At 38.1% G+C, this 24,008-nt stretch overlaps 1 protein-coding gene across 1 annotated transcript; it reads right to left on the reverse strand.

Annotated features, from left to right (window-relative positions):
* Window positions 1-13,141: 13,141 nt before the first annotated feature.
* LOC112823952 (adenylyl cyclase-associated protein 1) lies at window positions 13,142-15,697 on the reverse strand. The gene has a single exon (XM_025871794.2). The coding sequence runs from the start codon at window positions 15,650-15,652 to the stop codon at window positions 14,228-14,230; it is 1,425 nt and encodes a 474-aa protein (XP_025727579.1). The 5' UTR covers window positions 15,653-15,697; the 3' UTR covers window positions 13,142-14,227.
* Between the last annotated feature and the right edge of the window lie 8,311 nt (window positions 15,698-24,008).

Here is a 24,008-nt window from a genome sequence, read left to right on the forward strand (position 1 = left end):
AGGCAAATGGAAATGTCAGCAAAGCCCTGACCTACATTTCAGATTCTTGAAGAGGAACTCAAAAACTGTCCAATTCGAAATGACTGGCTCACATGTCACTATTTGGGAAAACCCAGATTACTGAAAGTGAACTGCTTTGTCAGTACTTTTTTTCTCATTTTAATTTAAAATGATCTGTCTCATCCAAGAAGTAGAACACATACGTAGGCTCTATCTGTCAAAATATAACGCCAAAATATACAAAAATATAATGCTTAGTTTTAATTTGCAATTAACATAGATATTTATTAAGAACCAGTTTCTTAAGGCAGTTTAAATTCTACTGTTGACCATTTATTTATTTACCAAGCGTTTTGAGTATCTAATATGTGTCAGGTATTGTTTTGGGCATTAAAAATATAATGGTGATTAATTACTGAAGAGCTCTTTTGTTGTATTGTTTAACTATCACCCATGCTTTAACAGGATTCTGCAAGCAAATAAAAAATTACCAAATATTTGGTGTGTTTATACTCGGCATCACCAGGGACTTTTCCCAGCCTGCTCTTTCCTCCCACGTTCTTTATCGCTTCTACATGAATATCTTTTTACTCTGTGTATTTCTTTTTATTGTAAATGACAGTTAAGTTACTTGTTTCAATGAAATTCTTAAAAAAATTTTTTTATTATGTTATGTTAGTCACCATACAGTACATCATTAGTTTTTGACATAGTGTTCCATGATTCATTATTTGCATATAACACCCAGTGCTCATTACAACATATGCCTTTCTTAATACCCATCACCTGGTTACCCCCATCCCCCCACCCCCTCACTTCTGTAACCCTCAGATTGTTTCCCGGAGCCCACAGTCTCTCATGGTTCATCTTCCCCTCTGATTCCCCCCCTTCAATTTTCCCTTCCTTCCCCTAATGTCCTCTGTGCTATTCCTTATGTTTCACATATGAGTGAAACCATATGATAATTGTCTTTCTCTGCTTGACTTATTTCACTTAGCATAATCCCCTCCTGTTCTATCAATGAAATTCTTAAAACCAGAAACTCCATCCTGCCTTTTAAATGTTTGTATCTTTGGTATCCAGCACATTAGAATACTCTGGGGAAACATCTGAAACATTTCTATGCTCAGATTTATTCTAGACAATGAAAATTAAAATTTTTGTGGGTGAAAGCTGGACATCAATTTTTTTAATCCCAAGTGATTATAATGAAGAGTCAGGGTAGAGAACTACTGGAATATAAGAATAAGAGGGTCTTTGAAGACCACACAGAAGAAAGGACTTCTTTCTTTCCGGGGCTTTAATGATTAGTAACAATTTTCCAAGCTGTAAAGGAGAGGGTATGGGAAATATTTCACATACAGGAACAGAATGTGCAAGTAATAGAGATGTTTTGGGACTGGCTAGTTGTTTCTTCAGGTTGGAGGGAGTAGGTTATGAACTGGAAAACTAAAGTCAGTGGCAGCTTGTAATTAATTACTGGGCCTTGTATTCCTGCTAAGTAGTTTATTTTATTTTTTTTCCTGCTAAGTAGTTTAACCTTTGTCTTGAAGTCAGTCAGAGATAGCCAAGATTGGTAAGCAGAGAAATAACATAATCAGATTGGATTATTAAAAGATAATTCTAATTATTGTGTGGAGAATTGAATGAAGATGAAGAGCCCAGTTAGGAGGCTATTGAAAAGCAAAAGCTAATGAGGGTCCAAAGCAAAGTCGATGCAGCCAGAACTGAGAGGAAAAATGCAACTGAGAGCTATGTGGAGGAAGACTGGACAGACCATTGTGATGAGTAAGGGAATGGAACCCCCTGGAGTTATGTAGTGAAAACACATGTGTGTATGGGGGGGTAAGAATTCAGGAGCATGAAGAGTGACTCTGGTGGTGATTTTTGTTGACCCAGTAGATAACATTAACTGAGCATGCAAATGGAGGAGTCGTGGGGAAGTGATGAGTTTGATTCTGGTTATGTTGATTTGGAGGAGCTTACAATATGTTCAGAGAGAACTGTCTGGTGGGCCATTGTAGATACAGGTAAACTTGGGAGAGAAGTTTGAGATGGAGATCTAAATTTGGAAGACTTCAGCATGTCAATAGTATTAAAACTAAGATTAGAATAAGAAAACTGAGAGAGCACATCCAGAATGATAAGGGAGGGAAATAGGTGACCAGAACCAGAAAATCTTACCAAAGGACAAGGAGAGATACAAGGAGTGTGTGGCCAACATCTAATGGTTAGAGATTAAATATGATAAGAACTAAAAGAAAGTATTGGATCTGACAGTGTCTTCCCTTAGAACAGTTTCAGAAAAGAAATGGAGGTAGAAAGGGGATTGAAGTGAGTTAGAATAAAAAATAAAGAGGACATCGGCTAATCTTTCAGGAATTTGAACAGTGAAGATGAGATTGATAGCTCAATGCAAATGAGGATTCATTTATTTTTTTAGTGGGGACCAGTGGTGGTTCTTCTTCTTTGGTGAGCAGTCTGTTCTCATCTTTAATCTGTTTCATTGGTTGGTTGTTTTTCCTACTATTTAGTTTTGAGAGTTCTTTACATGGTTTGGAAACCAGTCCTTTATCATATATATTCTACAAATATTTTGTCCTAGTCTGTGGCTTATCTTTTCATTTTCTTACCAAAGTCTTTTTTTTTTAAGATTTTATTTATTCATTTGAGACACAGAAATACAGAGAGAGAGAGAGCATGAGCAGGGAGAGAGGCAGAGGGAGAAGGAGAAGCAGGCTCCCTGCTAAGCAGGAGCCCGATGTGGGGCTCCATCCCAGGACCCTGGGATCATGACCTGAGCCGAAGGCAGATGCTTAACCATCTGAGCCACCCGGCTGCCCCACCAATGTCTTTTGAGATCAGAAATTTTTTAATTTTGATCAAGTCTAATTCATTATTTTATTGTTTCATTTGTTTTGTCCTGCTTACATTTTCATCAACGGATTAATACATAATCTTGTCTTATGTATGTTTCTGTTTAAAGACACCTTACTTAATCTATATTGTTGATTAACATTGAACTCAGGGCCAACAACACTATAATTCATGCCTGAACAAAGCTCATCTAACACATGAAGTTTCTTTGTAATGTACATTGCGGCCTTATTGTACTTATGAACACTAGATGGTACTTCAGGACAATGCTTGGGGGTCATTTTGAACAGTGAAATCACCAAAAAAAAGTACAAAATGGGAAATGTGGCACTAAGAAGACCTCCCAAAAGACACTTGTTTATAGTACGAGAGCTGAAACAAGTATTATTAGCTGGGAACTTGCATGTTGGGTGACCCAAATTTTTCACCACTCTACACATGTCTGCAAATTACTGACAAATGCTACAAATATTGATTTGGGGGTTACAAGTAAATTTTAGCTCATAAAAGAATTAACAAATGTGGAATCAGGGAATGATGAGGATCAACTATATCAAATCTCATATGTAAGTGGTTTGACTTCATTTGCTAATCAAAGACCCACTGTCTTGGCTTTTTCTCCATAGACAAGGTTGCCATCTGGGCATACCAGGACAGTTTAATTTAAACTGGTTTAATTATAAACTGGTCCCTGGTTATTATAAAGAACACTCCATTTTATTTTCAAAATTATTTTGGTTTAGAAGATATATTGTCACTCTTTTATAGGCCTACAAGTAATAGACTTTTTTCCTAAAACTATTTCGAGTTTTCTCTGGTATTTGGTAAAAGTTTGGAATAGTTGTTGGCTGAGAGGAATGAAAAGGGCAATTGAGTATAAAATGCATGATCCTGAAAACATCATATTAAATTAGTAAGCATATTTTGAGTTAGCACATCATCAAGGCAAATACATCATAATGGAATATTTAAGATTTTTTCCCAAATTTCAAAAAATCCTCTTTAGGGCACTTAAGGCTAGAACAGAAGAAAACAGCTAGAACTGTAGTACTTATGTAATTGTGCTCATCTATAAATTGACCTGCCTATTGTGGATTGAAAATATCTGCAGTTTCCCTATCCAGAGGCAACAAACATTGTCATAAACTAACTGGCTACTAGAAGGAACTCCTTGAAGTAGTTAGGATCTCCCAGTTTAAGAAGTATAGCTGGACCAAGACCTGGAATGTTAAACTGGTTGCCCAGCAACACTGGTCTACCCATTGAAGAGTAGGCCTAGAGGGCTCTACCTTGCCTCAGGACACAGATGCCATATGTTGGTGGGAATGAGTGGAACAGGGAGTGGACTGTTGACCCCTGAAATGGGAACTTAGTGACTTTTTACTGAAGAGAGATGGAAAACCTACCACCTCTATATGGGGAAGTGATACAGCCACCCTCGTGTTTTTAATAGGGCTGGTAATCTGGTTAGAGAAGGGGAGTAGGAAACTAGTCCTGAGTTTGTGCTTGCATAGAGGGTACACTGTTTTTACTTAGATTACAGCATTTATTTGTGGTAGCTTTAGCAGGAGTGTTTACACACAGTAATTCAGTCTCTCACTCCTGAATATTATCATGTGTAAAGCTCCTTAGACATTCCACTGGAGGCACCACTAAATTTGCAGATCCCATTAGATAGACTTAATGTGGGAGGCTTAAGATTTTGTAGAGTGATCTAGTAATTCTGTATGAAATAAAGAAATCAATATCATGGAAGGGTAGGGAAACTGTTGGTGATGGGTGGTTGGATGAGTTGGTTTTTGAAGCAGAGAAGATGGCAACAGCTACTCATAGGGGCCAGAAGAAGTCCCTTGATATATGGGTATGCTCAGGTAAGATACTTTGTACATATCTGCACAGTTCTTGGTAGGGAAGGTGCAGTGGTACAGCCTAGGCTGTCTCTATACCTGGGTGGAAAATAGGTGTCCCCGTTTGAGAAGGCTTACAGTACTATAATGGGTAAAGTGTGACTGCATCTGCATGGGTGGGTCCCCAGAAATTGAGGATAAAAGCAGAAAAGCCCACTGTGAACTGTGGTTGGACATGTACAGTGAGTCACCCTTCATAGCCTAGTTAAGATCATTTCTGTATATGCTGCATTAAGGGGCTTGATCCTGGGGTAAAGAACTCTTCTGCACTCTCCTATATACTATAGACTGTATGTGTAATTGAAGTGAAGACTTATTTTGCTAATTTATTGTGACATCCTGCCTTTCTGTTATAGGCCCAATGAAAGGGCTGCATATTCCCGAGTGCCTTAGATGTACCAGCATACATGGTACTTGGGGCTGTGACTACAGAGAGGATGTTAATGGCTTTCAAGGACCCTTCAGTGGGAAAGAAGATTGTATTTAAAAATTAAAATGCAAAAGAATAAAATGCTAACGGGAAGATATGAAAACAGTGAAGGGAGCAGAGAGGAATATACAGCAGCCTCAGGTCCACACTTTTGCAAGCTTCAGGCCTGAATGCCAACTCCTGTAGGATAAAATTTACCTGACCTGGGTCAAGGACTCAGGCTGTTTCTTGCGTGTTCCCTCCAGTTTGACCACCCTTGTTCCTCTAAACTTGATTTTATGGTATCAGCATATCTCTTTCAAGTGCCTCTCCTGCTGCCCCATCATCCTTCAGTGGGTGTGTACCATGCTGTGCCCACTTTGCTTCACCAGTGGTGTGCAACTCAGCGTCTGGGGCTGCCTTGCTTTTCAACACTCACAACTCTGAGTAACTATGAAAAATACAATTTTAGGTTTGCAGCCTTTATTTAAGAAGGTAACAGAAAATGTTACTCATTTCAGAAAGCTTTTTATCAAAAATACTGAACTTCTGTTTCTAACTTCATGGCCTTGAAGTTATCTTTTAATTATCTTGAGCGTAGTTTTACCTGGAAGAACTCATTCTTCAAATATGCCGGATAAATGAGGTGTCATTTTGTTAATTTTCTCAACCACTGAATTAATAACCCCATCATTCATAAAGAGATATGTAGACTCTTTGCAGAGAAATAAATACCATAAATCTTATGGCTCATCCAGAGGATGGTACCTACATGTAGCTTCTGGATTCCTCTCAGCATCAAACGCCCAATGGCATGTTCAGTTATGTTGGAGGCTGACATAGGCACAGGCTGAATCATCGCTATTTCTTGTGAGGTGTGCATTAAAACTCAGCTTTACCTTATTTCCTATGAGTGTGTTAGAGACTTAAGAATACTTAGAAGTGGAGATGATTTCAAAACCTTATTTCTAGCTCTTGGACACATATACACTTTTAAGGAGGTCAATTTCCTGAGTCTCGATTTCCATCATGTGCCCTTTCCTAAATTTGATTCCTCTGAGAATGAGTCTGGGTATAAATAGCTGCAGGTGCTGTAAACACTTAAGGTTTCTCTCATCTTTGCCTGCATTTTATATATATTTTTAGAAATGTGAAGCTTACCAAAATACTTGTATTTCAGCCCATGTTGAGATCTCTGAACTTTAGCCAATTTGGGGATATTTGGATCCGTTTTGGAATAGTCTGAGTGCCAGGCATCAGAAGCACTATGGGGACTTATGGTTCCTTTCTTTCTTTCTTTTTTTTAAGATGTTATTTATTTACTTTAGAGAGAGAGAGTGAGCGGGGGAAAGGCAGAGGGAAAGGAAGAGGGAAACTCAGGCAGACTCCACACTGAGCTCAGATCCTGGCGCAGGGCTCTCAGTCCCACAGCCCCGAGATCATGACCTGAGCCAAAATCAAGAGTCTGATGCTTAACTGACTGAACCACCCAGGCACCTCAGTTATTTTCTTAAATGTAAATGAAATCTTTGATAGACTATTGCAGTTTTTCTAGACACATTGTATAAAATTTATGTGTTAAAATTTTACTTGATTTTTTTCAGATTTAATGTACATCATTCCATAAGGTAGTTCTGGCATATTTGTTCCTATTATAGTTTAGTTGAACCTGTTTCATCATCTAAAATGTTTAATAATTTCTATTGTCTATATAAAAGGAAATAAACTTTTTTAGACTTATGTTTAATATTTTAGATATTAATTAAAAATATGCCAGTGGGTACATATTTTTAAAAGCTTCTTCTAAGAGTATTTCAGGAAAATATTTGGAAGACCACTGTACTAGAGATCAACTATACAAGCCAATCAAAAATCATGGTGGAAAAAAAATATATCAAAATATCAATAGTGATTTCTTTGGATTATTGAATTATGGTTATTTTTTTTCTTCCTTTTGCTTTTCTATAACTTTCCATTTTTTAGGATGAGTATATTATATATGATAATTTTAAAACACTGAAAAAATACTAAATATGGGCAACCCTGTCAGGACCCCTCACTCTTGAGAGCTTTTTCTTTTTTTTTAAATTTTTTTTATTGTTATGTTAATCACCATATATTACATCATTAGTTTTTGATGCAGTGTTCCATGATTCATTGTTTGTTCATAACACCCAGTGCACCATGCAAAACGTGCCCTCCTCAATACCCATCACCAGGCTAACCCATCCCCCCACCCCCCTACCCTCTAGAACCCTCAGTTTTTCAGAGTCCATCATCTCTCATGGTTGAGAGCTTTTTCTGTCTTCACTTAAACTTTTATCACTTTACTCACACACACACACAAACACAAAAGAAAAAATTCTAAATACATTAAGGACAAGGAAAACTTTAAATGAAGGGATATAAAGGGGAGTTTCCTTCCTAGTTGATTCTAAAATATGTGACAGCTGGAGGGAATTATTGATTTGTCTACTGATGTACGCATTTCATTTATGCAAACTTAATTATAAGGGGCAGGAATGAGAAGTTTTTCTTCCTATAGAAGAAAAATGAATTCTTTCACACCTTTTAATATAGACCTTAAGCCTTTATGACTCAAAGAAAAGAAGGCCAGTGAAAAATGCAACAATAATTATTTTTTAAATTGAAGTAAAATCAACAAATAAAATTATGTATGTTTCAAGTGTACAACATGATGATTTGCTGTATATATATATGTATATACATATGCATATATATGAAATGATTACAAAAATCAAGTTAATTAACACATACTATTTTTTGGTGAGAACACTTCAGATCTACCCTCTTAGCAATTTCTTTTTTTTTTTTTAAGATTTTATTTATTTGAGAGAGACAGAGAGAGATAGGGACAGAGATAGCAAAAGAGAGCATGAGCGGGGAGGAGAGGAAGAATCAGGCTCCTCACTGAGCAGGGAGCTGGACGAAGGGCTTAATCCCAGGACCCTGGGATCCTGACCTGAGCTGAAGGCAGACGCTTAACTGATTGAGCCACCCAGGTGTCCCTAAATTTCAAGTGTGTAATACATTATTATTAACTATAATCTCCATGCTGTACATTCAGTCCTCAAAATTTATTCATTTAATAACTAAAAGTTTTCACCCTTTAACCAACATCTCCCCATTTCCTCCACCCCATAGTCCCTGGCAAATACCATTCTCTTTTTCTATGAGTTTGACTTTTTTTTGGATTGCCCATATAAGTGATACCATACAATATTAGTCTTTCTCTTTCTGGCTTATCTCATTTAGCATAATGTTCTCCAGATTCATCTATGATGCAAAGGACAGAATTTCCTTCTTTCTCATGGCTGGTGTGTGTGTGTGTGCGCATGCATGTGTGTATCATATCTTCTTTACTCATCTCTTCAGACACTTAGGTTCAATATCTTGCTTATTGTATATAATGCTGCAGTGAACATGGTTATAGGTATCTTTTCAAGATAGTGATTTTAGTTCCTTTGGATTTATACCCAGAAGTAGGATTGCTGGATTATATGGTAGCTCAATTTTTAATTTTTTGAGGATACTTCATAATGTTTTCCATAATGGCTGTCCCATTTCACATTCCCACTTACAGTATATAAGGGATCCCTTTTCTCCATATCCATAACATTTGTTATCTGTTGTCTTTTTTTTTAAACAATTTTTTTAAAGATTTTATTTATTTATTCATGAGAGACAGAGAGAGAGAGAGAGAAGCAGAGGGAGAAGCAGGCTTCCCCACTGAGCAGGGAGCCCGATGCGGGACTCAATCCCAGGACCCTGGGATCATGACCCGAGCCGAAGGCAGACGCTTAACCATCTGAGCCACCCAGGCGCCCTGTTGTCTTTTTATAAAAGTCATTCTAACAGGTGTGAGGTGATAGCTCATTGTGGTTTTGAGTTGCATTTTGTTGACGATTTAGTGATGTTGAACACCTTTTCATGTACCTGTTGCCATTTGTATATCTTTTCTGGAAAAATATTTATTCAGTTCCTTTGACTATTTTTAAAATCAGATTATGTGTTTTACTGCTATTGAGTTGTAGGAGTTCTCTATACATTTTAGGTATTAACCCATTATAAAATACATGGTTTGCGAATATTTTCTCCCATTCCATAGGTTGCCTTTCCATTTTTTTGTTTCCTTGCTGTGAAGAAGCTTTTCAGTTTGATGTAGTCCCACTTGCTTACTTTTGCTTTTGTTGCCTATGCTTTTGTTGTCATATCCAAAGGATCATTGCCAAGGTTAATGTTGAGTTTTTCCCCCACGTTTTCTTCCAGGAGTTTTAGTCTTACATTTAACTCTTTAATTCATTTCAGGTTAGTTTTTGTGACTGTGCAAGATAGGGGTCCAATTTCATTCTTTTGCATGTAGATATCTAGTTTTCCCACTAGCATTTATTAAAGAGACTATCCTTTTCCCATTGTGTGTTCCTGGCACCTTTGTCAAAGATTAATATACACATAAGTTTATTTCTGGGCTCTTTATTCTGTTCCACTGATCTGTATGTCTGTTTTTTTTTTTTAAGATTTTATTTATTTGACAGAGAGACAGTGAGGGGGGAACACAAGCAGGGGGAGGGGCAGAGGGAGAAGCAGGCTCCCCTCTGAGCAGGGAGCTCGATGCAGGGTTGGATCCCAGGACCCTGGGATCATGACCTGAGCCAAAGACAGACGCTTAACGACTGAGCCACCCAGGTGCCCCTGTGTGTCTGTTTTTAAGCCAGTACCATACAGTTTTGATTAGTATAGCTTTATCCTATAGTCTGAAATCAGGAAGTGTGGTGCCCTCAGCTTTGTTCTTTCTCAAGATTGTTTTGCCTATTTGGAGTCCTCAAATCCACAAATTTTAGGATTCTTTTTTCTATTTCTGTGAAAAAATGCCATTGAAATTTTGATAGGGATTGCATTGATTCTGTAGATTGCTTCAGAGGTAGTATGGACATTTTCACAATATTAATTCTTCTAATCCAAGAACACAAGACATCTTTCCATTTATTTGTATCTTCTTCAGTCTCTTCCATCAGTGTCTTCCAGTTTTTAGTGTACAGATCTTTTGCCTTCTTGGTTAAATTTATTCCTAAGTATTTTATTGTTTTTGATGTTATTATAAATGGAATTGTTTTCTTAATTTCTCCTTAGATAGTTTACTATATAAAATGCAACTCAGTTTTGTATATTGATTTTGTATCCTAAAACTACTGAATTTGTTCCAATTGTTTTTTGGTGGTGCCTTTAGGTATTTTTTTAAGGTATATTTTATTTATTTATTTATTTGACAGAGAAATAGAAATAGAGAGAAATAGAGAGCACAAGTAGGCAGAGTGGCAGGCAAAGGGAAAGGGAGAAGCAGGCTCCCCGCTGAGCAGGGAGCCTGATGTGGGTTTTGATCCCAGGACCCTGGGATCATAAAATATCATGAAATTTGCAAACAGAGACTATTTTCCTTCTTGTTTTCCAATTTGGATACCTGTGATTTCTTTTTCTTGCCTAATTGCTCTGGCTTGTTGACTAGAAGTGACAATAACCGGCATCCTTGTCTTATTTCTGATCTTAGAGGAAAAACTTTTCACTGTTTTTTGTTTGTTTTTTTATTTTTTTATTTGAATTCAATTTAGTTAACATATAGTGCATTATTAGTTTCAGGGGAGGAATTTAGTGATTCATCACTTGTATATAACAGCCAGTGCTCATTACATCAAGTGTCCTCCTTAATATCCATCACCCAATTACCCCATCCCCTCCACCTCCCTTCCAGGAACCCTCAGTTTGTTTCCTATACTTAAGAGTCTCTTATGGCTTGTCTTCCTCTCTGTTTTCATCTTATTTTATAAAGCTTTTCACTCTTGAGGATGATGTTACCTGTGGCTCTTATTATGTTGAGATATATTTCTTTCATACCTAATTTGTTGGGAGTTTTTATCATGAAAGAATGTTGAATTTTGCCAAATGCTATTTCTACATCCTATTGAGATGATCATATGATTTTTATTCTTCATTCTGTTACTGTTTCTTCATTTATTCTTCATTCTGTTATATTTATTAATTTGCATGTTTGGAACCATCCTTGCATTCCAGGGATAAACCCCACTTGATTATGGTATATGATCTTTTTAGTGTGCTGTTGAATTCAGTTTGCTAGTATTTTGTTGAGGATTTGTGCTTCTCTGTTCATCAGGGATATTGGCCTGTAATTTTCTTTTCTTGTATCATTGTCTGACTTTGTTATCATAGTAATGCTACCCTCATAAAATGAGTCTTTTCCACCTTTGTGGAAAGAATTTGAGAAAGATTAGCATTAATTCTCCAAATGTTTGGTAGAATTCACAAGTGAAGCCATCTTGTCTTTTCTTTGTTGGAAGATTTTAGATTACTGATTCAATCTCCTTACTACTTTTAGGTCATTCATATTTTCTATTTCTTCATGATTTAGTCCTGGTACGTTGTATGTTTCTAGGAACTTATTTTTTCTAGGTTATCTAATTTGTTGGCATATAATTGTTCATAGTAGTCTTTCATGATCCTTTGTATTTCTGCAATATCAGTTAAAATGTTTCCACCTTCATTTCTGATTTCATATATTTGAATTTCTTTTTTCTTTATCTAGCTAAAGGTTTGTCTATTTTGTTTATCTTCTCAAAAATCAGCTCTTAGTTTCACTTTTGATCTTTTCTATTGTTTTTCTAGACTGTTTCATTTATTTCTGTTTTGATCTTTGTTATTTCCTTCAGCTAACCTTGCACTTAGTTTGTTTTCTTTTCTAGGTCCTTCAATCGTAAAGTTAGATTATTTACTTGTGATCTGTCCTTTTTCTTAATGTAGGTGCTTATTGCTATAATAATAATTTGAACAATGAAACTTACCATTTATTATTATTATAATTATATTGGCTTTGATGGAAAATTTATATCATTTGCTAAAAACATAGAAGTTATTAGAAGAAAAAAGTTTTCCTTATCCATTCACTACTGTCAATTGATGGGAAAAATTATGAATTCTTTCACGATGTTCAAGATATTTTTAGAGAATTTTTCAGATAGAAAAAAATATAGCAGCATGATCAAAGCACACATTCATCACTCTGTTTTGCAGAAACAGACCCCCTCCTTCCTCTGGTCTTCACATATAATTCTGATAGAGGCTCACATTGTAAGGGTGACTTTAGGCTGTTCAAATTATCAGAGATATCAATTAGATATTTTAATGTTCAAATCCATTCATTAAAACAGTTTTGAAAATTGAAGTTTCCTCCAGTAAGATTTAGAGTCCTATCAACTCAAATGGAAGAGTGAGGACCCCACTACATGAAAGCTAATGATCTTCAGTGATTTTCATTGCCTCTGCTCATCTCCATGAAAGGAAGAATCTAAGATTTAAGAGGACTTTGGATGATACAATTAACATTTGAGAAGAATCATTTAAATACTCATCTTCAGTTTGCAAATGTGTGCTCAGCGTTGTTTGTTTGTTTTGCTGATACATCTAAACAGCGACTAGATTATGCTTTCAAGGCAACCATTTCTGTGCACCACTCATGAGCTTCTCAAAGTGACAAGTCAGTTAAGTGCTAAAAAGATTTCAAGAATGGGCTTGAAAATTAAAACATACTAGTGAACATCATCATCCAAGTTACACATTCCATGAACAGCTCTAGAAGAAAATTCAGTCATGGAGGTTTACAGCAATCATGGGCGGCCTGAATCCTACTCCTGTGTTCATGTAGTGTTCAGATTAGCACTGCTCTACTTGCTTTAGCCTTATCTGGGAAAGTCACGTCCAGAAAAATCACATTTCTGTTAGGCTAGTTTTATTTTTCCTAATACACATTAAAATAAGCACATGGCTATTAAATGGAAATGTTTGTGTATAATTTAAAATTACTCATTTATCACCAGAAATACACACACTGCACTAAAGAAACTTTTTTTTTTTTTTCAAGTTTGGTATTAATTTTATTCTATTTTCTGTATAACTTTAAGTACATAAAGGTTTATTTCCACAGGCCTCAGGAAATGGGTAGAAGTCACAGGACAATCTCTCTTCCCACCAAAAAAGTTGCATATTTTGGTAAGTGTCCTAGAGAGAAAAACTGTAATTTACCTTAGCAGTGCTGTGCAAGATGCTTACATAAGACCTAAAACCAGGCTACGGTGGAGATTTTCGTCCTTTGTTCAGGTGCCCAGACAGAAACCAAAAGCAGTTGAGCATGACGGGGCAGTGGAGGCAGTGAAGGTGGAGGACAGGCACCTAGCACGGAAGGAGGAAGGAATTCCAGATTTCCTTGGAATGGTGTGTTTTCCTTTTTTTTTTTTCTTGCTTAAGTCGTCTCTGTAGGAACGTGCTGGGCAGGGATCCCAGTGAAAGGAAGGGGCCAATACTCCTTAAACTGGCCTGGGTGCAGGGCACTGCTGCAGCAGCTCACACCAGGAGAACCTACTCTCTCAGGTTCAGGCAGACCCAGGACGGAACGCAGAATGAAAGGAATGCTTACGGGAAACAATTTTGCTTGGAATGCTAGCTGGCCAAGCTTCAGCCTTTGGTCCGGTGCAACCCCTGCCTCACTTGTCAACAATGAAAAATTAGTTTGGTTAGAAGAATCAGCTAGAATCACACCAGCCTCTGCTACCTTCATGCTCATTGTTAGAAAAAGAAGTTGTGTGAACATTCTGATCTGTTAATCCCTGGGGACTGCTTTATTCTTCCAAAAGACTGTTGGTCAGATAGCCCCCAAAGGCTGAAAGCTAAAAACACACCAGTCCTGGTGTGCAGTTCCTTAAGAATGGACTGGTGGTGTGGTTGAGCCGATAGGGAAAAGCCGCACCTTCCTGCAGAAGATCAACTGACCTGCTCTCCCGCCCCAAATCTCAGCCTGAGGTATATTTCAGTGAAGGCAGGTAGCTGTGCTTCTCAAAGCAGAGAAGCAGTTTAAGAGCAGAAAGGTAGAGGAAATCTAGAAAAGAACCGTCTTGATAGAGATTTATCCCATGGTGTGAGGGAGAGGGCAAAGAACCCAGTGGCACTTCGCTTATCCAGCAATTTCTGTCACTGTGGTGACCAACTTCTGCCCATTCCATAGGGTCTTGAACTGCTCAGGGATTGGGAATTCATTAAAGTCACCGCCTTCTGTAGGAATGAGGACATTCATCTCAGAAGATTTGGCACTGACTATCTCGCAATCCAGGGAATTCTTGCTCAAATAAACGTGGCAGCCGTCTGTTTTATTGATGGAAATGGTTGGCACTTTACCCATTACCTGAACTTTGACATCCCTACTATTGATTATCTCCACAATGCCCACCACGTCATCGAACACCAGACCGACTTTCTTACAGTTATCTACTGTAATGGAGTTTATTTTGCCCTTGATTTGCAATGTCGTGTTGACACATTTGTATATGTAAGCCACCTGTTTGAGCTCTGTGTCATCAATCACCAGGTTGGGAATGTTCTCCTGATTTTCCACTCGCCACTTCTTGCCCTCCAGTTCAAGTACAGCCGGCTCCTTCTTTGTGGTTGGTTTGGGGGATGGGCTGACTCCTGGTTTAGGTGCAGAGAATGGTTTGGGGCCACTTCGTACTGGACCACTCTGAGCCTTCAGGGCAGGGTTCTTATGAGTCTTCATGTCATCAGATACATGTTTCAGGGCATGTGTGATACTCTCTCCCTGATTAATCTGCGCAAACAGTGCTGAGCGGGAAGCAGACTCATCTGAGCCTGAACTGGTGGGGACTGGTGGGGGTGGTGGACCTGGTGGGGGAGGAGGAGGACCTGATCCAGCAGAGGGTCCAGATGGCAATCCACTCAGTTCTTTTGCCACAGGCCCCGTTTTGCTCCAGGCCAGTCCGGTGGTATGGAACTCCTTAATGTAAGCCTGTAGCTCCGTCCATATACTCAAGTAAGCTTTGACCCAATCCACATGCTTCCTATCGACATCTTTGTACTCCTTGAGGACTCGGTTTGTATAAAACATGGCAGCATCATTCATTTCTTTCACATAGGGACCAGGCTTGGGAGCCATAGCCACCCAACCCAGGGCTTGGATACTTTCGCTGACAGCTGACAAGTGATTGAACAACTTGCTGCCTCGGTTCTTCTCCCGGAAGGTTATCACTTCTTGGATCTGCTCTGAGATGGGTGCCAACAAATCAGAAAGCTTATTGCCTGCAGGCTGCTGACACTGAGAGGCTGTAACCAAGAGAGCTCGCTCCAACTTCAGACCTGTGTGGACCATTTCCGCATGTTTCTGCACATCTCCCCCAATCTCTTTACTGATCTTCAGGTACTCTGCCACAGGACCAGCAAGCAGTGAGTCAAATACTTGCACATATGGAGCTGCTCCTGCTTTTGGAGCACTGTCTCCATGACAGTGCATGTCAGAGGCATGGGATACTGCCTCCAGGCGGCCAACTGCCCTCTCCAATCTTTCTACCAGATTTTGCATGTCAGCCATAATGTACCACCTCAGAGTTCCGCCTCACCTCCCGACTACGATCAGCCGCTCCTAAAGAAACTTTTTTAGAGTATCCCTATAACAAGCTGATTTTTTTTTTAGAGCACCAAAAAGATCTTTTTTTTTTTTAATTGCTTTATTTTGGCATATTTTCTCTGCCATTCTTTTTTTTTAAAGATTTTATTTATTTATTTATTTGAGAGAGCGAGATGAGAGAGAGAGAGAGCATATGAAGGGGGGAGGGTCAGATGGAGAAGCAGACTCCCTGCTGAACAGGGAGCCCAATGTGGGACTCAATCCCAGGACTCCAGGATCATGACCTGAGCCAAAGGCAGTCGCTTAACCAACTGAGCCACCCAGGTACCCCTTTCTCTGCTATTCTACCCATATGTATTTTAAAATAACTGAACGAGAGTGTTTTTTATTAACAATGTAAAATATACTATGGAATCATTCTTGCCTTGTAAATGCATTGAGAGGTATAATTCAAGGGAAAAGAAAATTATTCTTCTTCATTTTGTTCTGACCTTCTGTACTTATCTATTTCTAGAACTTTCATTTATTGAAGAGATATTTATTGAGTGTTTCCTATATTCCAGTAATTATTCTACTCCTGAGAATAAAGGGTAAACAAAACAGAAAAAAAAATCGTCCTCATGGAGCTTACTTACATTCTAGTGTAAGGAGACAGATGGTAAGTAAAATAAAGTATAGTTTTAGATGATGATAGCGTTTGGTGAGAAATAAAGTAGGAAAGGCAGACAGAGTTCAGTGTGCTCCAAGATCTTGCTATATCACTTGAGCAAAGATCTAGTAGAAATGAGGGAGAGGCTATGGAGTTAATTTGAAGAAGAACAGAAAGAACAGTAGGAGATGGGGGAAGTGAGGAGAAAAAGCAGCTCTGGGATGCATTCAAGGACCAGGAAGGAGGTCAGTATGGAAGGAGCAAAGTAAGCAAGGGGGAGAACAGTGAGAGATGAAAACAGGAGGAAATGAAGTTGAAGTAACTGCAGTAAGGGGTGATGGGCAATAGTGTACGGCTCCATAGGGCCTTCAACTCTTCTGATGATTGAGATGAGAAGTCATTGGAGTTTTTTTTTTTGTAATTCAATTAATTAACATATAGTGTATTACTCATTTTAAAGGTAGAGTTCAGTGATTCATCAGTCTCATATAATACCTAGTGTCATTACATCATGTGCCCTTCTTAATGTCCATCACTCAGTTATCCAATCCTCCTACCCTTTCCCTTCCAGCAACCCTCAGTTTTTTTCCTGTGGTTAAGAGTCTCTTATGGTTTGTCTCCCTCATCGATTTCCTCTTGTTTTTATTTTTTCCCTCCCTTCCCCTATGATCCTGTTTTGTTTGTTTCTTTTTTTTTTTTAAGGCTTTATTTATTTATTTGACAGAAAGGGAGAGCACAAGCAGGGGGAGCAGCAGACAGAGAGAGAGGGAGAAGCAGGCTCCCCACAGAGCAGGGTATTTTTATTTTTATTATGTTATGTTGATAGGGATTGCATTGAATATATAGATTGCTTGAGGTAGCATAGACATTTTTACAATATTTGTTCTTCCAATTCATGAGCACGGAATGTTTTTCAATTTCTTTGTATCTTCCTCAATTTCTTTCACGAATGTTCTATAGTTTTCTGAGTACAGATCCTTTGCCTCTTTGGTTAGGTTTATTCCTAGGTATCTTATGGTTTTATGTGCAATTGTAAATGGGATAGATTCTTTAATTTCTCTTTCTTCTGTCTCATTGTTAGTGTATAGAAATGCAACTGATTTCTGTGCATTGATTTTTATATCCTGCCACTTCGCTGAATTCCTGTATGAGTTCTAGCAATTTTGGGGTGAAGTCTTTTGGGTTTTCCACATAGAGTATCCTGTCATCTGCAAAGAGTGAGAGTTTGACTTCTTTGCCAATTTGGATACCTTTAATTTCTTTTTGTTGTCTGATTCTGAGGGTAGGACTTCTAGTACTATGTTGAACAACTGTGGTGAGAGTGGACATCCCTGTTGTGTTCCTGGCCTTAAGGAAAAAGCTCTCAGTTTTTCCTTATTGAGAATGATATTTGCTGTGGGTTTCTCATAGATGGCTTTTATGATATTGATGTATGTTCCCTCTATCCCTACACTGTGAAGAATTTTAATCAAGAAAGGAGTCTGTACTTTGTCAAATGCTTTTTCTGCATCTATTGAGAGGATCATTTGGTTCTTGTACTTTCTTTAATTAATGTAGTGTATCACATTGATTGATTTGTGGATGTTGAACTGACCTTGCAGCCCAGGAATAAATCCCACTTGGTCGTGGTGAATCCTATTGGCTAATATTTTGGTAAGAATTTTTGCATCCATGTTCATCAGGAATATTGGTCTGTAATTTTCCTTTTTGGTGGGGTCTTTGTCTGGTTTTGGGATCAAGGCAATGATGGTCTCATAGAATGAGTTTGGAAGTTTTCCTTCCATTACTATTTTTTGAAACAGCTTCAGAAGAATAGGTATTAATTCTTCTTTAAATGTTTGGTAGAATTCCCCTGGAAAGCCATCCAGCCCTGGGCTCTTGTCTGTTGGGAGATTTTTGATTACAGCTTCAATTTCCTTGCTGGTTATGGGTCTGTTCAGGTTTTCTATTTCTTCCTGTTTCCATTTTGGTAGTTCATATGTCTCTAAGAATGCATCCATTTCTTCCAGATTGCCTAATTTGTCAGCATATGGTTGCTCATAATATGTTCTTTTAATTTGTATTTCTTTGGTGTTAGTTGTGATCTCTCCTCTTTCATTCATGATTTTATTTATTTGGGTCCTTCCTCTTTTCTTTTTCATAAGTCTGACCAGGGGTTTATCAACCTTATTAATTCTTTCAAAGAACAAGCTCCTAGTTTCGTTGATCTGTTCTACTGTTCTTTGGTTTCTATTTCATTGATTTCTGCTCTGATTTTTATTATTTCTCTTCTCCTGCTTGGTTTAGGTTTTATTTGCTGTTCTTTCTCCAGCTCCTTTAGGTATAAGATTAGGTTGTGTATTTGAGACCTTTCTTGTTTCTTAAGAAAGGCTTGTATTGCTATATACTTCCCTCTTCGCACCGCCTTTGCTGCATCCCAAAGATTTTGAACAGCTGTGTTTTCAATTTTCATTTGTTTCCATGAATTTTTTAAATTTTTCTTTAATTTCCTGGTTGAACCATTCACTCATTCATTCTTCAGTAGGATGCTCTTTAGCCTCCATGTATTTGAGCTCCTTTCAAATTTTCTTATGATTGATTTCCAGTTTCAAGGCATTGTGGTCTGAAAATATGCAGGGAATGATCCCAATCTTTTGGTACCAGTTGAGACCTGATTTGATCTATTCTGGAGAATGTTCTATGTGCATGTGAGAAGAATGTGTATTCTGTTGCTTTAGGATGAAATGTTCTGAATATATCTGTGAAGTCCATCTGGTCCAGTGTGTCATTCAAAGCCCTTGTTTCCTTGTTGATCTTCTCTTTAGATGATCTGTCCATTCCAGTGAGTGGGGTGTTAAAGTCGCCTACTATTATTGTATTATTATTGATGTGTCTCTTTAATTTTGTTATTAACTAGTTTATATAATTGGCTGCTCCCATGTTAGGGGCATAAATATTTACAACTGTTAGATCTTCTTGTTGGATAGACCCTTTAATTATGATATAGTGTCCTTCCTTATCTTTTATTATAGTCTTTGGTTTAAAATCTAATTTGTCTGATATAAGGACTGCTATCCCAGCTTTCTTTTGATGTCCATTAGCATGATAAATAGTTTTCCATAATTCACTTTCAATCTGGAGGTGCCTTTAGGTCTAAAATGAGTCTCTTGCAGATAGCATATCGATCGGTCTTGCTTTTTTATCTAATCTGATACCTTGTATCTTTTGATTGGAGCATTTAGCCCATTTACATTCAGAGTACTATTGAAAATAAGAATTTAGTGCCATTGTATTACCTGTACAGTCACTATTTCTGTATATTGTCTCTGTTCCTTTCTAGTCTATGTTACTTTTGGGCTCTTTCCTTAAAGGATCCTGTTTAATACTTCTTGCAGGGCTGATTTAGTGATCACAAATTCTTTTAGTTTCTCTTTGTCCTGGAAGATTTTTATCTCTCCTTCTATTTTGAATGACAGCCTTGATGGATAAAATATTCTTGGCTGCATATTTTTCTCATTTAGCACCCTGAATATATCATGCCAGTCCTTTCTGGCCTTCCAGGTCTCTGTGGATAGGTCTGTTGCCAGTCTAATGTTTCTACCCTTATTGGTTATGGACCTCTTGTCCCAAGCTGCTTTCAGGATTTTCTCTTTGTCTCTGAGATTTGCAAGCTTCACTATTAGATGTCGGGGTGTTGACATATTTTTATTGATTTTGAGGGGGTTCTCTTCCTCCTGGACTTGAATGCCTGTTTCCTTCCCCAGTTTAGGGAAGTTCTCTGCTATAATTTGCTCCAATATACTTCTGCCCCTCTCTCTCCCTTTCCTCTTCTTTTTGGATTCCAATTATTCTAATATTATTTCACTTTATGGTATCACTCATCTCTTGAATTCTCCCCTCATGATCCAGTAGTTGTTTCTCTCTTTTTCTCAGCTTCCTTATTCTCCATCATTTTGTCTTCTATATCACTAATTCTCTCTTCTGCTTCATTTATCCTAGCAGTTAGATCCTCCATTTTTTTTTAAAGACTTTATTTATTTGTTAGAGAGAGAGAGAGTGGCAGGCAGAGGGAGAAGCAGGCTCCCTACTGAGCAAGGAGCCTGATGCGGAACTTGATCCCAGGACCCTGGGCTCATGACCTGATCCGAAGGCAGACATTTAACCAACTGAGCCCCCAGGCATCCCTAGAGCCTCCATTTTTGGTTGCATCTCATTAATAAGCTTTTTGATTTTGACTTGATTAGATTTTAGTTCTTTTATTTCTCCAGAAAGGGATACTCTAGCATCTTCCATGCTTTTTTCAAGCCTAGTTAGTATCTTTATAATAGTTATTCTAAACTCTAGTTCCAACATCTTACTTATATCCATACTGATTAGGTCCCTGGCAGCCAGTACTGCCTTTTGTTTTCTTTTTTGAGGTGAGTTTTTCCATCTTGTCATTCTGTCCAGAGAAGAATAGATGAACGAGAGAACAAAATACTAAAAGGGTAACAATGCCCCCAGAGAAATATACACTAAACAAATCAGAAGAGACCTGAAACCAAAAAAAAGTAAAAAGTAAAAAAAGGAAGAAAAAAAGAGAATATAATCAGATAGGTGAATGGAACAGAACAATACACTGGACCCTGTGTGTATTTTGGTCTTTTTGTTAGAAAACTAGATCCTAAAATTGTGAAGAAAGAAACACACACACACACACACACACACACACACACACACACATATATATACAAATAAAATTAAATACATTGACAGGATAGAATGTATCTGTAAAAATGAAAATTAAAAGGCAAAAAAAAAAAGGAAGAATATAATCAGACAGGTGAACAGAACAGAGCAATGCACTGGATCCTACCTGTATTTTGGTCTGTTTGTTAGAAGAAACTACATCACAAAATTGTAAAGAAAGAAAAACTTGTATATATACAAAAATAAAACTAAATACAATGAAATGATAGAATGTAACTGTAAAAATGAAAATTAAAACACAGACAAAGAATATAAACAAATAGATGAAAAGAACAGAGCAATACCCTATATCTTGGGTATATTTTGGTCTGTTTGCTAGAAGAAATTACATCCCAAAATTGTAAAGAAAGAAAAACTTGTATATATACACACAAAAGTAAAATTAAATACAGTGAAAGGATAGAATGTAACTGTAAAGATGAAAATTAAAAAAGACTTAAAAAATAGTTGATAAAATAAGAAATTGGTTGAAAAGGAAAGAGAAAAAAATTAAAATTGAAAGAGTAAAGAAACATGAACAAAAAACCATGTATTCTTTATACTATTTTCCACTAGTGCTGGAGTTTTGCAGTTCTGTATGATCGGTAAACTTGGTCTTAGCCAGATGTTCTTGCTGATCTTCTGGGGGAGGGGCCTGTTGCGCTAATTCTCAGGTGTCTTTGCCCCAGGCAGAACTGCTCTGCCCTTGCCAGGGGGTCAGGCCAAGTAAGCGGTTCTGGATTTCTCAATGTGGCTTTTGTTCCCTGAAGGTTTTCCGCACTGCTTTAGAGGATGAAAATGAAAATGAAAATGGCAGCCTACTAATCTCCAGCCCTGGAGCTGAAAGCTCCAGGCCCCGCTCCTCAGTGTGCCCTCAGGGAAAAACAGTCAATCACTCCTGTCTCCCTGGTCTCTGTCTGCAGTCTGCACTCCAGGTTCACCCAGCCTGTGACCAAGCATTTCTATCTCAGGCATGTGACCCTGCTTTGAGTCTCCAAACCCTGCAGACTCCTGTGGCCTGCCCCCATACCACTCCTCCTGGGGGGAGGTAGGGGAGTCTCACCACAGTCCTGCTGCCTGCTGGGCCCCTGCTCAGAGAGTGGTTGCCCAACCAACACAGTTCATGGTTTATGACAACACCAAGCTGAGAGCCCATTCCTGGGCTCACTGACTATAGCCAGCTTCCCCATTCCGAAACTTGGGAACTCTGCTGCACTCAGGCACCCCCGGTCTTCCTGGTACCCCAGGGATCCTGAGACCACACTGTCCCACCTAGGTTTCTGCCCCACTATGCCACCTGAGTGTCTTTCAGGAAGGGAAGTCCCTCATCAGAGCAGACTCCTAAAAATTCTGATTTTGTGCTCCACTGCTATATCACTTTCCGGTAGCCAGCTTATGGAAACTCCCTCCCCCTGTGGTTTATCTTCTAAGATATCACTTCGGATTCACTTCTCCACACCTCCTCCCTTGCAGAAAATGGTCACTTTTCTATTTGTAGAAGTGCAGCAATTCTTTTCTTCAATGTCTGGTTGAGTTCACAGGTGTTCAGAATGATTTGATAGCTATCTAGCTGAATTCCTGGGACCAGACAAAACTAAGGTCTCCTACTCCTCTGCCATCTTGGACCCAACCTCCATTGGAGGGTCTAAATAGAGGAATGACAATGATTTGACTCCAGTGATTCTGGCCTAAGCAACTAGTAAGGTTGGGGTAAAACTTGAGATGGGGTAAAACTTGAAGAGGAAAATATTTTGCAGTGGAATGGGGAAGGGAATTAGAAATTTGTTTTGGGACATGTTAAGTTTAGAGTGCCTAATATGCCTCCAGACAGAGATGTTCAGTAGGTAGCTGGTCACATCAGGCTGAAATTCAGAGAAGAGAGAAACAGGTGGGATATAAAATTTTGAGTGTCACCTGCACACAGATGGAATTTAAAGCCACAAATATGAGTGAGATTACCAAGAAAGTAGATATAAACGAGAGATCTAAATGGGGAGAAGCCCTAGGACAGTGCCCAGAACATTGCTATGCAAAGATCTATGATCTTCTGGGGGAAGGGCCTGAGGAAAAATAAACCAGGGCAAATTTTCTACCAACTATCCAAAGAAGGTTATTAGGGAATGCATTTATTTATGATTGGAAAAATAATTAACTGCCTATTTCACAAAGCTAAAGAATCTTGATGCTAACATAGACCTTAACCTAAGGGATGATGACATTCAACCTGTTGACCTTTTGGCAACAAATACGTTGACCTTTAAAAAAACTAGCTGACTGAGTCATTCATCAAATTCTAACTTAGGGGTTTAATTTCAGTCAAATGATGGGCAATGATTGAAATATGAACTTCCTGTCTAAAGTAAGTGAATTAGAATAAATGGGCTTACTTGAACAAAAAAATAAAGAGATCTAGTTTTAACTCAAGGGTTTGGATGGGGAACCACACAATTTCACAAATATTTATTCAGTGCCTGTTATCACTTGAAAGGGTAATTGGGGAAATACAGATAATTTAAATTAAACACTTTTTCTTCAGAAAGATTGCAACAGAAAAATGGACAATGAGCTAAGTAAAACATGATAAGAGACATAGAGAGGCAAGCACACCTCATGGAGGTTCAAGCTTAAGAAGGTGATTCTTCATTGGGTGCATCTTAGAAGCTCCATAGAGGACATGGCATTTAAGATAGCACCTAAAATATGGGTAGAATGGGATATTGACAGGTAGAAGATATAGTATGAGCAAAGGCCCTGAGGTGGGAAAGCTCAGGAGTATGTTTCATGGGTGGGTAGTCATGTCCCCAAACCATTGTTATTGTTATCCATATTTCTTTCATTTTTTTCCTTCCAAAGTACAAAAGAAAAGATCGTATAAATAATTATTAGCTTGAATCCACTAAGAAAATAAGTGTATATTTGCACACTTATGTTCATTGCAGCATTATTCATAATAGCCAAGAGGTA

The sequence above is a fragment of the Callorhinus ursinus genome, unplaced genomic scaffold (assembly GCF_003265705.2).
Source record: "Callorhinus ursinus isolate GAN/ISIS: 27379988/994484 unplaced genomic scaffold, GSC_fseal_2.0 scaffold9, whole genome shotgun sequence".
NCBI lineage: Eukaryota > Metazoa > Chordata > Mammalia > Carnivora > Otariidae > Callorhinus > Callorhinus ursinus.